At 43.5% G+C, this 17,434-nt stretch overlaps 1 protein-coding gene across 1 annotated transcript in view; it reads right to left on the minus strand.

The window, feature by feature from the left end:
* The window catches only part of LOC126199380 (2-aminoethylphosphonate--pyruvate transaminase-like), a 133,877-nt gene that overhangs the window by 31,991 nt on the left and 84,452 nt on the right, over positions 1 to 17,434 (minus strand). Inside the window, exon 4 of the mRNA XM_049936297.1 lies at positions 8,816 to 8,932. Coding sequence (XP_049792254.1) covers positions 8,816 to 8,932 — 117 coding nt within the window. The remainder of the gene's footprint in view (positions 1 to 8,815; positions 8,933 to 17,434) is intronic.

Consider the following 17,434-nt stretch of genomic DNA (forward strand, 5'->3'; position numbering starts at 1 on the left):
TGGCCCTGGTCAGTGGTAATGACCGTGGGACAACCAAAACACGATTCCCATGACTCAATGAAAGAACGAGTGACAGTTTCTGCGGTAAAGTTGGGAAGAGGGGCGGCTTCGAGCCAACAAGTAGTATGATCAATGGTGGAAAGTATGTAGCGGAAACCATTGGAGGCGGGAAGAGGGCCCACAATGTCGATGTGCACATTGTGAAATCGCCCAGGGGGAATAGGGAAGGTGCCGAGAGTGGGAGAGGTGTGTTTGTGTACCTTGTTGCGTTGACACACAAGGCTTTCGCGTGCCCACTGTTGCGAGTCTTTATTGACATTTCGCCAAATGAAGCGCTCCGCGACTAGGCGGGTTGAAGCTCGAATGCCAGGGTGAGCCAAGTTGTGAAGAGCATTGAAAACAGCTCGAAGGAGCGTGGTGGGGATAATGGGGTGGAGTGGGGCTGTGCTGTCATCTCACCAGACTTCACCAGAAATACCGGGAAAGGTGGTAAGGACAGGGTGTAGAGAAGAAGCTGGGTTGGAGATTAATTTCTGTGTATCTTCATCAGAGGATTGGAGTTCAGGGAGAGCAGAAAGATCCAAAAGGGAAGACACAGCATCGACAAGGGAAAGAAAATCAGCAACAATATTGTCAGCACCCTTTATGTGCCTGACATCGGTGGTGAATTGTGAAATGAAGTCGAAATAATGGAAGCAACATGGAGAGGGTCAGCCGGAGGGTTCATTATAGCAGCTGCCAAGGGTTTGTGGTCAGTGAGAACATAGAATGAGCGCCCCTCGACGTCCATTCGAAAATGTTTGATCGCCTCGTACACAGCCAGCAGTTCGCAATCAAACATGGAATATTTGTGTTGTGTCTTGTTGAGCTTTCGGGAGTAAAATTGCAGGGGCGAGGTCTGACCATCGACTGTCTGTCTGAAAATGGCGCTGATGGCAGAGTCAGTGGCGTCTGTTGTTATGAAAAGTTGCGCATCGGGGTGGGGATGCATGATTGTGCAGGCTTTGGCGAGGAGTTTCTTGAGTTCCAAGAAAGAGTCTGTCATTTCTGTTGTCCACTGCACAGGTCAGGTTCCAGAGGTGTTTTTTCCTGCCAAAGCGTCGTTTAACGGGGCTTGGATTTCCATGGCTCGGGGTAGGTGTTTTTGATTGTAGTTCACGGTGCCAAGAAAATGCCAAAGTTCTTTGAATGAAGAAGTTCTTGGTAGATATAAGATGGACTGTACTTTCTCTGGTGGAGGTGAGATACTGTCAGCCGATGCCTGGAACCCAAGGAAGGTGACAGCAGGCTGTTTCAGTTGTAGTTTGTCGGCGTTGGTTTTGATGCCTGCGGCTTTCGATGTGTCTAGAACGGTCTGCATGTGATGTATATTGTCCTCGACAGACGAGCTGAAGACAGGTATGTCATCGAGGTAAGGGAAACAGAATATGAGGCTGAACAAAACCTCGTTAATAAAGCGTTGCCATGTCTGTGGCGTTTTTGAGTCCAAAATGAATTGAAAGAGGCCTATGCGCATGGTGATTGCTGTTTTTTCAATATCCTCTGGGGCCATTGGAATTTGGTGGTAAGCCCATTTACAGTCGATGACAGAAAAAACAGATGCGCCCTATAGCGCTCTGGTGAAGTCGGCAATGTTTGGTACAGGGTAGTTGTCCATTATAGTTCTCACATTCAAGTGACGGTAATCCCCACACGTGCGCCAGGTCCTGTCTTTTCTGGGTGTCATATGAATGGGAGTGGACCAGCAGCTGGCGGAGGGTTTGATGACACCGGCGTTTAAGAGCTTTTTGAGATCACAAAGGTGCTCGGGGCAAAGTCACCAGGGTTTACTAGAGATGGAGGACCTGGTGTGAGGCGCAATCTGTGCATTGTTCCATTAGTAACCACAGCGATGTTGCCTGACGCAAGGGAGGCTGTTTGTTTACTGCTCGCGTCATGCAAGTCAGGCGGAGCAGGATTACTGCATTCAGTGTAGGTCGGCTTTTCCGAAGGAAGCCGAGGTGGCGACATGTCTCGGGAGTCAGCGCGAGAAGATGGCTGCCGGCCCAAAGTGCAAACTCCAGAATCGTGAAAGTTCAGTTGGGTTCGTGAATTGTTAGTAGGCACAGTGGCTGTGGGTGCGGCCTGTGGCAGCACGGTCTCAGTTGAAACATGTGAATTGTGTTCAGACGTGAGTGCACTGTCTGTGTAGTTAGTTCATAGAGTTCGCACGGTGGCGCGCAGGAGCAGCAGTTTCACAGTTTGCAAGATCGTCCACTGGGGGGGCAGGCCAGGCTGAAGTGAGGCACGGCGTGCATGCGCAGTGGTACACAAGTCAGAGTCAACAACTGTGGCGTGAGGAGGGCGTGGCACTATGGGGCTGTCAGTAGATGTGGCGACAGCAGTACAGGGGCCTAGTTTACACACATCTGTGTACGACATTGCGGTGACAGCTCAGTTGATAGAGATGACGGAAGAGGAGCACACAGAAGTAAGATTGTCTGTAAAGTCGATGCACTTACTAACCTTGATTTGTCCTTGTTGAAGTGTTTTTAATTTCTTGAGAGCAATGGAGAGCTCGAACTCCTTTTCGTGGACTCGGCTGGTGAGCTCGAAATTTTTGTTGCATAGGCGAGTGACGTGTTCTTGCTCGACGAATCACTTGTGTGTAATTTGTTGCAGTGCAGTAGAAAGAGACGAGCATGTGTGTACTAGTTGAGAGCACGAACAGATGCATCCAGGGAACGAGGGCTTGACGGAGCACAGGGAAAGTGAGTGTTTGTCGAGTGATGTAACACGGTGTTGCGCACTATGTGCGGGGAAAATTTGTGGTGGCACAAGAAATCAATGCCTATGATAGGTTTGTCAATATCACAGACTAGGAAAGTCCACTCGAGCTTGCAGTTTGGAGAGAGCATAACAGAGTGGGATGTTGAACCAATGCACAGCACTTTAGTGGAGTTGATGGCTTGTTCTCATATGCTAGAGACATGGGCAGTAGGGACACATCAGCACCCGTGTCAACGAGGAACAGTTGTCCCGAAGACATGTCTTTGACATATAAGCGTCCACAAATGTTAGGTCGTTCACAAACTGAGTGAAGCACTGGGAGGTGCCTGTCTTGTGTGCAGGAGGTAGCACCCAAACCTACCTGCGACCGGCGTTTGGGAAACAGCAAGGCGGTCTGCAGTTCCTTGCTGCATCACCGAAACGTGTGTGAAAGTAGCAGTAAGGGTAATGTGGATGTGCATCCTGCAGAGAGCCCATAGCCAAGGGGGATGGATGAGGGGCCGTGCTTGCCGAAGAGTTGACTGCAGGAGGGGGTGAGGCCGTCTGCGGTGTCGGCAAGTAATTACCGGTGTGCAAATTAACGCGGTGTCCGCATCGTGCAGGGGGAGGGCGAAGTTGTTGATGGGAGGCGGGTTCAGTTTGCCTGGTGTGAAGCTCACGTTGTAGTGAAGAATGAGCTCAGTCAGCAGTGCGTATGAGTACGTCAGTTGCTTGATGGCAGTTTGGACAGAAAGAGGAAGTTTCTTGATCCAGATTCACAAGAGCGTGTTATTGGGCATGGACTGGTTGTTAACGAGGAGTCAGAGGCGGTGCCACAGCTGTGATGGAGTCGAGTCACCAAGTTGTTCCTCATAGATGAGCTGCTGGACCGTCTCAGTCGACGTCTGTGTAATACGTTCCAGTATCGTCCTCTTGACAGAAGCGTATACGTCTACTGAGGAGGTGTGGTGACTAAATCATGAATCAAGTCAGCATGGTTGTGGAGATTGTTCATGAGACAAATATACCGTGAGTGGCCATCAATCGAATAATATTGAAAGATCTGCTCGACTAAGGTGAACCAGAATTCGGGGTTCTCGATGGAGAAGCAGCCTGGGGGTGAAGTGCGGAAGCAGATGTGGGGTCCAAAACGTCGGCGGCAGTAGCATTCTCGAGCCTTTGTGGCACGGTTGGGGAGATCGATGGAGCTGTGAACTGGCTGTGCGGTAGAGAGCAGGTGGCACATTGCGGTGGAGGTCAATGTGTCACATCATGGAAGGCCGACGCGGAAGAGGCACCAGTTTGTGCTGAAAACAAATGTGGAAGCTTGACAGGAGCCGGCACAGATGCAACAGGAGAGATGTGTTTCATGGAAGGTGGCACATCGCGGATGGCCGACGCGGAAGAGGCACCCGGCTGTGCTGAAAACAGTTGCAGAAGCTCAACTGGAGCCGGCACTGATGCAACAGGTGAGGAATAACTGTGGGCGCAAGTTAACACGCTGATAGCTCGACGAGAGAGCTGAGCCGTAATCACCTGTCTGGCAGGACGACGGCGGAGGTGTGGGCTGAACCGAAGCACCGTGTGTATAGTGATACCGAACACGGGGTGAAGGTTCATTGTTCATAGTCACTCCACTCAAAATCACGTTTGGATAAGGTAAGAGCCTTGGCACAGAGCACTGGGGCATAGTAGTAGAACATGGGTATTGTTAAGCCCACTAGACCACTTGTTGTTCATGTTGCAGGCTGATGTGCCTAAGTCTGAAGACACATATTGATGTGGGACAGAAGTAGCCGCAAGCGTGGTTGGAAGCTGAGGTGAAAGGCCCGTGAGCCTGGCAGGGCCAACCACGTGGCTGTAGTTAATGTGGGGTTGCACAGAGTAGGGTGTCAAGAATTGTTGCTCTGGCAGTGGAAAGTTGTCCAATGAAACATTAATGGAGTTCGACATTGGTACCGCACTGCATCGAGAGCCGTAAGTAGTGGTGGCATGGTTGGTGGAAGTAGGTGGCGGGAACAAAGGCATTTGGTAACCAGAGTCATGCGTGTTCCTAACCTCACTTGTTGTTACAGGCTTGAAAATATCGAGCGACACCAGGAGAGCAGTCAAAGGAGAAACACCGTGTTGTAGTCCTGGCGGGTGTACATCGCCAGCAACATGGTGCATATTTGTCACAAAATTGGGCGTTAGGCATGGAGCTGAAGTCATTGTTTGAACACTGTTGTGGTAAAACACACAAAAATAACCAGCGTGGTCGTTGTGGGCACTGTCGGAAAGCAAAAATGAATAATGAAGAAACTCGGGGCCACCACTGTGGTGGATTCAGGGTGGTTTTCTCCAGAGAATACACCAAATTGTTGAGAACTATATTTTATTGTACATCATGGCAGAACAACACATACGGAACTGAACTTTAACATGGCAGGAAGTAAAGAAGTCAGAGATCAAATACAGTGCTAAGATGGTTTGTTTATGTATCGGTATTTCTGGTGCGCCACAACTATAATAGCAATGTGTCACTTTTGGAACTGGCCAACTCATACAAATACCTGGGTGTAACACTTTGTAGGAATATGAAATGGAATGACCACATAGGCTCAGTCATGGGTAAAGCAGGTGGTAGACTTAAGTTCACTACAAAATACTGAGGAAGTACAATCAGTCTACAAAGGAGATTGCTCACAAATCACTCATGTGTCCAGTTCTAGAATATTGCTCAGGTGTGTGGGACACACACCAAATAGTACTAACAGGAAATATTGAACATATACTGAGAAGAGCAGCATGGATGGTCAGAGATTTGTTTGATCCACGGGAGAGTATCACAGAGATACTAAAGAAACTGAACTGGCAGATACTGGAAGATAAATGCACACTATCCCAAGAAAGTCTACTAACAAATTCTTAAGAACTGGCTTTAAATGACTCTAGGAATGATTGTTTGAATGCCTCTGTGCATGTTGTAATTATTCTAGTCTTATCCTCATGATTCCTATGTGATTGATTATAGGCTTAAAGGTAGGGAACACTAAGAGTTAAATTAAATTGTGTCCAGGAAGATGTATTCAGAAAAAAAGGTAAAAGCTGTCATCAACTCTGGGACTGGTTTGAACACCCACTTCAAAGCAAGCTTGTCAAAAATGTATGAGGGATTTATTTTCACTTCATCTTTATTGCTTCCTGTAATTCTAATACTCATAAACAGCTTCATTCTATTTTTTTTTTTTTTTTTTTTTTTTTTTTTTTTGCTGGAGTTCAACAGACTTAGCTTATGTTCTCCTTACTGTGCTAATGGTATTTTTGTTCCTTAGTCTATTTACTGACTTCACTATTATCTGATTGTTACTTAATTTTCATTTTAGTTATTTTTTATTATTGTTTTTGCAGGCATTATTAATGTTGAGCAACATTTTTTTCCCCTTAAGTCTGCTTCTAGTTCCCTTATTAGTTTGACTACAAGACCTTTCTCATAACTTCATGATATGATCTTTATCTAATTGTTTAATCACCAAATCTAACTTCTCATTTCCTTATTTTAATTTTCCTCTCATCTGGTTAACCATAATTCCATTGTCTATCTGTAGCTCAAGAAGAATGAAGCCTGTGGTCTTCTTTTCAGAGTGCGCTACTCATTGCTTATAGGACCCAATAAAGTAATTTTAGAATGGTTGTTCATCTTCATTCTCTATTATTCTAGAGTTCTTTGTTATGAGTAAAGAAAAAAATGCTAGTGCAGTAGGGTCCCTTTAATCCAAACTAATTGGGACTGGATCTTGTTCAGATTACCGATTTGTTCGGATTAGCCGGAATTATGGTGACGAGTTTCTACAATGAAGTATGCCAAGCAGATGAGTAGGTACACCATGGTAACAAATGGGAACAAGTGTTTGAACAATGGCTCACTCTCACTCCCTGCCCTTGTTGTCATGCATTGTTGAGACCTTTGTAGTGTCTGAGATCAGTGCACTGCCAGTTGGCTCGCAAAGCACTTTGTTATGTTAGTTATTGATCGCTGGCACGCATAACAGTTGTATTGTATTTGTTCAGGTGTAATGGTGTACATATTTTTGTCACAAGTAAATGGAAACATACAACGTTAACTCTGAAAGAAAAACTGAATGCTTTGAAGCGGATAGACAATGGTGAGAATGTATCTAAACTGGCAATGGAACTGGGTGTTGGTAAAGCAACCATTTGTGATTAGAAGAAGAACCGAGTGTAGCTTGAACAGTCCTGTACATCTTCAGGAAAAACACTCGAAATTCGGCAACTTTGAAACAGTCCCAGTATGATAAAGTGGATGAAGCTCTTTTCCTTTGGTTTACGCAGGAAAGAGAAAGGGGAACTCCTTTGAGTGGACTACTGGTTCAGGAGAAGACTGTTTACCTGAACATGAACAAGTTAATGAATGGTGATGAGTCTTTTAGTTTGAGTATGGGTTGGTTGGACAGATTCAAAAAATGTCATGGAATCTGTCAGCTAACAATTACTGGAGAGCAGCTTTCTTCTGACCGTGAAGGAACACTTGGGTGAGTTTGAAAAAATGATAAGAGAGGGAAAGTTTTCTCACCAACAAATTTATAACGCTGATGTGACTGGCCTTAATTTTAAGGCATTGCCAACAAAAAGCCTGGCATCAAAAGGAGAAGACCATGTTTCTGATTTTAAAATGTGCAAAGATCGTGTGACTTTATTAGCATGCAGCAATGCTGCTGGTAATCACGAGCTGCCTTTAATGCTGATCAGCAAATGTGCCAGGCCCAGAGCTTTTAAAAACTGCCCGTATATTATCGCAACCAGAAAAAAGCATGGATGGATGGTAAGCTGTTCAAAGAATTGTTTCAGGGCCAGTTTGTTTCCTCTGTTCAATGGTTTTCTAAGGAAAATCATTTGTCTCCCTGTGCAATCCTTTTGGTTGAAAATGCGCCGTCTCACCCCAGCACTGAGGAATTATGTGATGGAGAAATTGTGGTGAAGTTTTTGCCACCGAATGTTACACCACTTATACAGCTGATGGACTGGGGCGTACTGCAAACTTTAAAACTGATTTACAGAAAACAATTTTTAAGAATGCTGATTCAAGGTGATAGCATTCCTTTAGTGGACAAACTAAAGAAGACCAGTGTGAAGGATGTTGATTATTGGGCCGCTGAGGCATGGCAGAATATTTCAGAAAATGTTCTGAGAAAATTGTGGAGAAAAATGTGGACAACTCTTGAATTTCAGGAAAACCTAGCTGAAAATGAAGAGGAAAATCTACTACAAATGCTACAGACAATCTCTGGATGTGATGAGTAGATGGCAGCAGATGGGGCATGTGTGGAGAACCTTACTGATGCTGATTTAGTTGTTGCTGTGACTCAAGACCAGGAAGAAGTGGACTGCTGTGACGGAAGTGACAATGAGCCTGAAAGCGACAATGGAATGCTGGTGCCACCCAGTGACGCAGCAGAAGCCCTTGACCTCGCGCTTCGTTATTTGGAGCAACAGCCCACTGCTACACCTGCCAATTTGATGTTTATGAGATGATGACGCAACTATGTGTCATATAACAGACTGTCTTCATTACACCAAAATACAATGACTGAGTTTTTATCATCTAAAAAGTAGGGATAAAATGTCCGCTACGTTTTAGTAAGTTTGACAGATTTTCTTTCATTGTTATGCATTTTTTAAACCTAACGTTTTCTTACCAATTTTTCTAATACATGTTTACTGTACTGTGCAAATTAAAATAGTGTGTATGTACAGCAGCTTACTGCACAGTTTTTATACTTAGACTAACATTTTTCATGTTTGGATTAACCAAACGTTCGCATTGCCGGGGTTTGATTTAGTGGGTCTCTGCTGTAATTGGACTCTTAATATTTTAGGTATTATGAGATTTATATTCCTCATTATTCGGTAAACATTCCTCCAAGTCAGTAGCAGAAAGTGACATTTCTCACACTGAATTTTCAGAGTCACATATTTATAAGTTGTGGGAAACTGTTATTATAAATATACTATGAACTTTATAGAGCTGAATTATAATCTCATATTTTTATATAATCTATGGACTTACCTTCTTTACATCAAAAGCACCATCTTCTGGAAAGTCAAGGAGATCTGCAGGAATCTCTGCAGTGTCACAGATGGTCTTCATTCGCTTTCCATATGCTCCATTTGACACAATTAGTAACTGTAAAACACAAAAAGCACATGCCTTCTGATAATAATTAAAACTTTTAATAATAATAATAATAATGTTTTTATCCATAATATCTTTACAGTTTTGGACTAGAGATCAGAAATGGAGTAAGTATGAATCTAACATTGTGGCTTGCATACATTAGAAAGCAAGGCACCTCTTCCTTGCTACAACAGTTCTGTGATTGCAATGAATCCGGGTATGGTGGTGCTGTGGTCACTTCCTACTCATTGATCTGTTCTCTCTTACTCAAGCATGTGGGAGAGTGTAAGGCTGGTTGTGATTTAGTACAGAAGTTGAATGCGTGATCTTGTTGTAGTAACGGAGCAAGACAGGGTGAAAATGGCTAAGTGTCTGGATCAGATGGTCTCTAGTGAAGCTGTGTTTTGTGAGACTGTGGTGGGTGTAAGACAAAAATTAAGCAATGCAGTGTATACAATTGAAAATGTGCTCCATAAGAGGAAGAATGGTGTCTGGATAAAAGTTCAATACTGTGGTCCATGCTTCAGAGAAAAACTTAGAAGTTTTTGTCCAATGCAAACAAAATGATAGTATTCTTGTGTATTCCACCTCCAACATAAGGAAACAAACATATGTGCTCTGTCAAACAAAAACAGAGTACAGAGCAATGTCACTGCTGTCTACCTGTGATCAAAAAGTGCACTATTTGTGTAGTATTTTGGGCATGACAAATTGTGAATATGGTTTCTGATCACTGTAGTGGTGCATAATAATCATCATGTCCTGTGGTTGCATTCATAGCAGCAGTGCCACGAGTCCTCAGTTATATTTGTGAAGTCATATACTCACTTTCCTTTCCACTGTAGTACAGACCACTTTTGCCCTACAACAGATTCATGTGACAAGTTTTCAGTTAAATGGGCAGTGTTTGAAGTTTATGTCATACAATCCAGTGGTGAGTTTAAAGTGAGTATACAGAGTGAATTTCTGATTTCTATTTTGGACATTGTTCATTTCATTCACAACAATGATACCATCCATGCACAGAATGAATATTCAGAAATTAGCACGTTAGATACTACTGTATAAACGTTTACCACCTTGAATATATTGCAATATACAGAAGCAGTCCTATCAATAACGAAGTTCCAAATCCTTGAGTAAGTATAAACATCTTGTAATTAACAATTTTTTCAATGTGCCATTATAAATGTTTCCATGCAGTAGTTTTATATTATTTGCCAACCCCTAAGGAACTGTCTTCCAGCTGCAAGTGGGCTGTGATCTGTAACTCTTTTAATACTCAATATAACAGGATAGATAATTTACTCACCATCTGGCACCAGGAAAAAATACATAAAAGACAGGGAAACACATGAGCTTTTGGAGCCATTGCCTCCTCCTTCTGGCAGTAGTTTTGAAGTGAAAGGAAGAGTGATGAAGGAAAGGGAGTGGAGAGATTTACGAAGTGGGAAAAGTTATGGAAAAGCCATCCAGAATCCCAGGTCTATCAACAGTATCAGGAGGTGGGATGGGGAGGTGGAATGGGAAGGTGGGAGAAAGAAGGAACAAAGAGGAGAGGAATGGATAAAAGATGGCCAGGTGCATCAGCAGAGGGTGGCAAACAAAGAGGGAGGGAGACAAGAATGGGGAGGAGATTATTGGACAGAGGAGGTGGAAACTGTTGGGTAGAAGGTGTGATGGCTGTGTGTTACTGTAGGTTGAGACTGGAATGATTACAGGAGTCAAGAATTTGTTGCAAGGATAACTCCGATCTGTGCAATTCAGAAAAATCTGGTGGTGGAGGGGAGGGTCCAGATCTCTCAGGTAGTGAAGCAGCCATTAAAATCAAGCATGTTATGTTCAACTGCATGCTGTGCAACAGGGTGGTCTACTTTGCTCTTGGCCACAGTTTGGCAGTAGCTGTTCATCCTAGTGGAATGCTGAGTGGTAGTTGTAAAAATCTAAAAAGTTGTGCAATGCTTGCAGCAGAGCTGGTAAATGACATGGCTGCTTTCACATATGGCCCAGTCACTGACCCTCCCTCATCCCACCCAACCACCTGTTGACCACATTCCAGGTATTCCTTAACTCCAACTTACCCCATCATCCTTCCTCAGGTCCCTTTCTCAGAACACCAATCTTTCAGAAGAAGAAAGAATAACCTACATAACCTCAGAACAAGTCCTAACCTAATCATCCTACCTGCAGACAAATGTTCCACCCCTGTTGCACTACCTGGCAGAAGACCTCAGCCAATTTTCTGACTTCTCCACCTATAACTCTGCCAGAGTGATCCCATCTCAGAGATCCAACACAACCACCAATCCCTGCTTAAAGCCTCAGGCCTTTCCCAGAACCTCTCACCTGAATCCATTTCCGTCCTCACACCTATCACACCCCACACATAACTAGCCTCCCATGTCAAAGATACCAACCACTTCCTTTATTACATTCCACCATCCCTACCCCTTTGCCTCCTGGATCCCTACTCATCACTGTTGATGCCACCTCCCTACACACCAAGAGCCCTTATGCCCATTGTCTTACTGCTATTGAACACTAACTATCCAAACCATCCTCCAGACTCCAAAATACACTACATCATTACTCGTACATCTTAATAACTTTATCCTAACCCACAATCACCTCTCCTTTGAAGGGAAGGCATGCAAACAAATCCACAGCACAGCCATGGGCACCCGTATGGCATCATCCTAGCCAACCTGTTTATATGCCATCTAAAGGAGACTTCCCTAGCCTTCCAAATCACTAAACCATTAGTGTGGATTAGGTTCACTGCTGCTATCTTCATGATCTGGAACTGAGGCCAAGACACCCTATCTTCATTCCTTCACAACTTCAAAATTGTTTCTCCCATCTGCTTCAACTGATCCTCCTCAATGCAGCATGCCACCTTCCTAGACACTGACCTTCTCCTCTCTGATGGCTCCATCTGCACTTCTGTCCACATTAAATCCACCAACCACAAGCAGTATTTGCATTTCGACTACTGTCACACCTTTCACACCAGAAAGTCCCTCCCATACAGCCTGACAACCCGGGGATGTCATATCTACCCAATATACTGAGGGACCCACCAAGGCCTTCACAGAAAGGCACTAACCCCACACCTTATCTGCATACAGGTCTACTGCACCATTTCCCCTCAAACCCCCCACTCCTTCCACCAACCCCAAGAACCAGCCACATAGGAGTGCCCCCCTCATCACCCAGTAGCACCCCGAACTTTAAACAACTGAACCACAGCCTTCACCAGGGCTTTGATTACCTATCATCATGCCCAGAAATGAAGAACATCCTACCTGAGACTCCCCCCTTAAAACAAATTCTCCACTCCTGTAATTCCAGTCCCAACCTACTGTAACACACAACCACCACACCCTCTAGCCAACAGTTTCCATCTCCTCTGTCCTATAATCTCCTCCCCATTCTTGTCTCCCTCCCTCTTTGTTTGCCACCCTCTGCCAATGCACATTTCCATCTTTCACCACTCGTCCCCTTTATGCTCCTCCTTTTCCCCAGTTCCCCAATCCAACTCTCCCACTCACCTCCTGACACTGCACCAGTCAACATCTTAGTCCCTGCAGACTCTCCACCAGACAGTGTCCCTCTCTCCTCACACTCATGCACTACTATCCCTTCCCTTTACCCATCCTATCCAGATTGCTGCTTCCATCCCACATGATAACTGTACTTTGATGGTGGTGTGGAGAGACAGGGTTCAATGTTGGAATTAGGATAGTTTTGGTTGGAGGGGCTGGCACCAAAAAAGTGCTTCTATTTAAGGAATTAGGAGAAGGACAGTAGGTCTTTGACAAGTCCAACATGGCTAAATTTGTGTGTAGGATTAAATGTGAGTCCTCTGGATAGGACTGAAACTTCTTCAGACTGAGAGTTTTGGTGAAAAGGTTAACAACATTGTTATGGCAATGTTTCAGCTCTGGAATTGGTGTATTGTAGGTAGGGAGTTTTCGGGGATGTCATGAGTTAAAAAGGTCATATGGGCAAGGTTTAGGTGCTATGATGGGTGGACAAGGAGCACTGTGGGTAGGATAAGGATTGGATAGTGGTGCCTGGGATGGGATCACCTGGTTCTCCTCAATGTAGTATGCCTTCCTAGACATGGACTCTGCTAATGAAATCCCATCCCAGAAGTGCAGCACAATCACCAATCCCTGCTTAAATCCTTAGCCCCTTCCCAGAATCTCTTGCCTGAATCCATTTCCCTCCTCATCCCTGTGGCACCTCGCACACCCACCTTCTACATGCTCCTCAAAATTCATGAACCTAGTAACCCTGGAAATATCAATGTGGCTGATTATTGCATCCCCACTGAAAGAATTTCAGCCCTCATTGACCATCGCATCCAACCATTTGCCTGTAATCTTGCCTCCCACATCAAAGGTACCAACCATTTCCTTTAATGACTCTCCACCATTCTCACCCATTAACCTCCTGGATCCGTGGCCGTCACTGTTGATGCCACCTTCTTATACATCAATATCCCTCATGCCCATCATCTTATCATTATTGAACACTACCTGTACCAGCATCCTTCAGATTCCAAACCCACCACCTCATTCTTCATACACCTTACTAACTTTATCCTAACCAAAAACTATTTCTCCTTTGAAAGGAAGGTGTACAAACAAATCCATAGCATAGCCATGGGCACATGCTTGGCACCTTTCTATGGCAACCTGTTTATGGGCCATGTAGAGGAGACCTTCCTAGCCTCCCAAAATGCCAAACCTCTAGTTTCATTCAGGTCCATTCATGATATCTTCATGATCTGGATTCAGAAGCAAGGTACCCTATCTTCATTCATTGACAACCATTTCTCCCATCTGCTGCAACTGATTCTCCTCAACCCAACGTCCCACATTCCTAGACATTGACCTCCTTCTCTCTGATGGCTCCATATGCACCTCTGTCCACATTAAACCTGCCAACCATTAACAGTACCTGAGTTTTGACAGCTGTTATACCTTTCAAACCAAAAAATCCCTCCCATACATACTGGCCTCCTGGGGACAGCGTATCTGCAGTGACAAGAACTCCCTCGCCCTGTATGCTGAGGGTCTCACCAAGGCCTTCACAGACAGGCACTATCCCTCCGACCTAGTTCACAAACAGATCTCCTGTGCCTTTCCCCCTCATACTCCCAATCCTCCCACCACACCCAAGAACTAGCCACAAAGGAGTGCCCCCTTTGTCACCCATTACCACCCCAGACTTTGAAAAACTGAACCACATCCTTCACCAGGGCTTTGATTACCTATCAACATGGCCTGAAATGAGGGACATCCTACCTGAGAGCCTTCCCATCCCCCCTAAAATGGTGTTCCATCACCCACCCAACCTCCACAACATCCTAGTACAGCCACATGCCACAGCCAATCCCAACCTCCTGCCACAAGGATCATATCCCTGTGGAAGACCTAGGTGCAAGACATCTACATCTACATGGCAACTCTGCAAATCACACTTAAGTGCCTGGCAGAGGATTCATCAAATCACCTTGAGAATAATTCTCTATTATTCCACTCTCACATAGTGTGCAGAAAAAATGAACAGCTATATCTTTCTGTGTGAGCTCTGATGTCTTTTATTTTATTATGATGATTGATTGTTTCTCCTTATGTAGGTTGGCATCAACAAAATGTTTTTGCATTCTGAAGAGATAGCTGATGATTGAAATTTCTTGAGAAGATCCTGCTGCAAGGAAAAATGCCTTTGTTTTAATTATGTTCACCACAAATCCTGTGTAATGGTCTTGTCACCCTTGTCCCTATTTCTCAATAATACAAAACATATAGCTCTTCCTTGAACTTTCTCAATGTGCTGTGTTAATCCTATCTGGTAAGGATCCCACACTGCACAGCAGTACTCCATAAGAGGACAGACAAGCATAGTGTAGGCAGTCTCTCTAATATATCTGTTACATGTTCTAAGTGTTCTGCCGGTAAATCACAGCCTTTGGTTCGCCTCTCCCACAGCATTTTCTATGTATTCTTTCCAACTTAAGTTCTTTGTAATTATAATTCCTATGTATTTAGTTGAATTTATGGCATTTAGATTTGAATGATTTATCATGTAACTGAAGTGTAACAGATTTCTTTTAGCACTCATGTGGGTGACCTCACATTTTTGATTATTTACGATCAGTTGCCAATGTTTGCATCATACAGATATCTTTTCTAAATCGTTTTGCAATTTGACTTTACTAGACAATGAACAACAGCATTATCTGGAAACAACTTAAGACAGCTGCTCAGATTGTTTCCTAAATCATTTATGGGGATAAGGAACAACAGAGAGCCCATAACACTACCTTAGGGAACACCAGAAATCGCCTCTCTTTTACTCAATGACTTTCCATCACTTGCTATGAACTGTGACCTCTCTGACAGGAGATCACAAATTCAGTTGCATAACTGAGATGATATTCCATAAGCATGCAATTTGTTTACAAGTCACTTGTGAGGAACAGCATCAAAAGCCATCTGGAAATGTAGGAATATGGAATCAATTTGAAATCCCTTGTCAGTAGCACTCAACACTTTATTAGTGGTGGGCATGATAAGACGTCCTGTGAAACTGTACTGTATGCCTTCTCTGAAAGCTACCTAGAACAGATAGTTAGGAATCCTACTCATCATGGAAGTATATTGGATCTAATGGCAACAAATAGACCTGACCTCTTTGAGGACATCCAAATCAAAACTGGTATCAGTGACCATTACATAGTTGTAGCAGCAATGATTACCAAAGTACAAAGGACTACTGAACGAAGCAGAAAGATATTCAGTACAGGGCAGAAGCATGTAGAGAATCTATCGCTCAATGTTTAAAAGAATAACTGACCATGCACTGGACAGATATCTACCCAGTGGAACAGTTCATAATGGGAAGGAATCTCCACAGTATACAGTCACTGTAAAGAAACTTCTCAAGAAACAGAGATTGATGCATAATAGGTGTAAAACAGAGTGTAGGGCTACAGATAGATAGATACTGAATGAAACATGTTTGGCTATCAAGAGAGCAATGCATGATGGCCTTGATGACTACTGTAGCAGAATATAGTTGAGTGATCTTTTGCAAAATCCAAAGAAATTCTGGTCATATGTAAAGGCTGTTAGTGGCACCAAAGTTAGTGTCCATTCCCTAGTGAATGAGATACGAACTGAAATTCCGGGTAGCAAAGCTAAAGCTGAAATGCTTAACTTCATTTTCAAATGTTCCTTTACAAAGGAAAACACAGGAGAATCGCCCCATGTTAATCCTTGTACCACTGAAAAGATGAATGAAATAAGTATCAGTGTCAGTGGTGTTAAGAAACAGTTAAAATCGTTAAAATTGAACAATCCCCAATGGAATCCCTGTGAGATTTTACAAGATACCATGAACAAAAAATTGTCATGCCCAGTTCTTGGAAAAGTCACAGATCACACCTGTCTACAACAAGGGTAGTAGAAGTGATCCACAAAATTACCATCCAATATCCTTGACATCAATTTCTTGTACGATCTTAGAACATATTCTGAGCTCAAGCATAATAGGTACAATATATTTAACAGAATGACCTCCTCAGTGCCAATCAGCACGGATTTCAAATCCATAGATCAGGTGAAACCCAATTTGCCCTTTTCTCACATGACATACTGAAAGCTTTGGATAAAGGCAACCAGGTAGATGTAGGATTTCTTGATTTCCAAAAAGCATTTGACTCAATACCATATTGTCATAAGTACAATCAATGGGGTACCAAGTGAAATTTGTGATAGGATTGAGCACTTTTTGGTAGGAAGGATGCAGCATGTTGTCTAGGATGGGGAGTCATTGACAGATGTAGAAGTAACTTTGGGTGTGTTGGGACCCTTGCTGTTCATGTTGTATATTAATGACCTTGCAGACAATATTAATAGTAATAACAAGCTTTTTGCAGATGATGCAATTATCTATAATGAAGTGCCATGTGAAAGAAGCTGCATAAATATTCAGTCAGGTCTTGATAAGATTTCAAAGTGGTAAAGAGATTGGCAGCTTCTTTAAATGTTCAGAAATGTAAAATTTTGCACTCCACAAAATGAAAAGAAGACGCACCCTATAACTATAAAATCAATGGGTCACTGATGGAATTGGCCAACTCGCAGAAATATCTGGGTGTAACACTTTGTAGGGATATGAAAGGGAATGATCATGTACTCATAGTCAAGTGTAAAGTGGGTGGTAGGATTTGGTTTATGTGTGCAATACTGGGGAAGTAGAATCACTACACAAAAGAGGTTGTTTGCAGATCACTCGTGTAACCCATCCCAGAATACAGTTCAAGTGTATGGGACCCATACCAAATAGAACTAACATGGGATATTGAACATATATAGAGAATGGTAGCACGAATGGTCACAGGTTTGTTTAATCCATGGGAGAGTGTTACAGAGATACTGAAGGAAATGAACTGGAAGACTCTTGAAGGCAGACCTAAATTAAACCAAGAAAATC

The sequence above is a fragment of the Schistocerca nitens genome, chromosome 8, assembly GCF_023898315.1.
Source record: "Schistocerca nitens isolate TAMUIC-IGC-003100 chromosome 8, iqSchNite1.1, whole genome shotgun sequence".
In the NCBI taxonomy this organism is placed as follows: Eukaryota; Metazoa; Arthropoda; class Insecta; order Orthoptera; family Acrididae; genus Schistocerca; species Schistocerca nitens.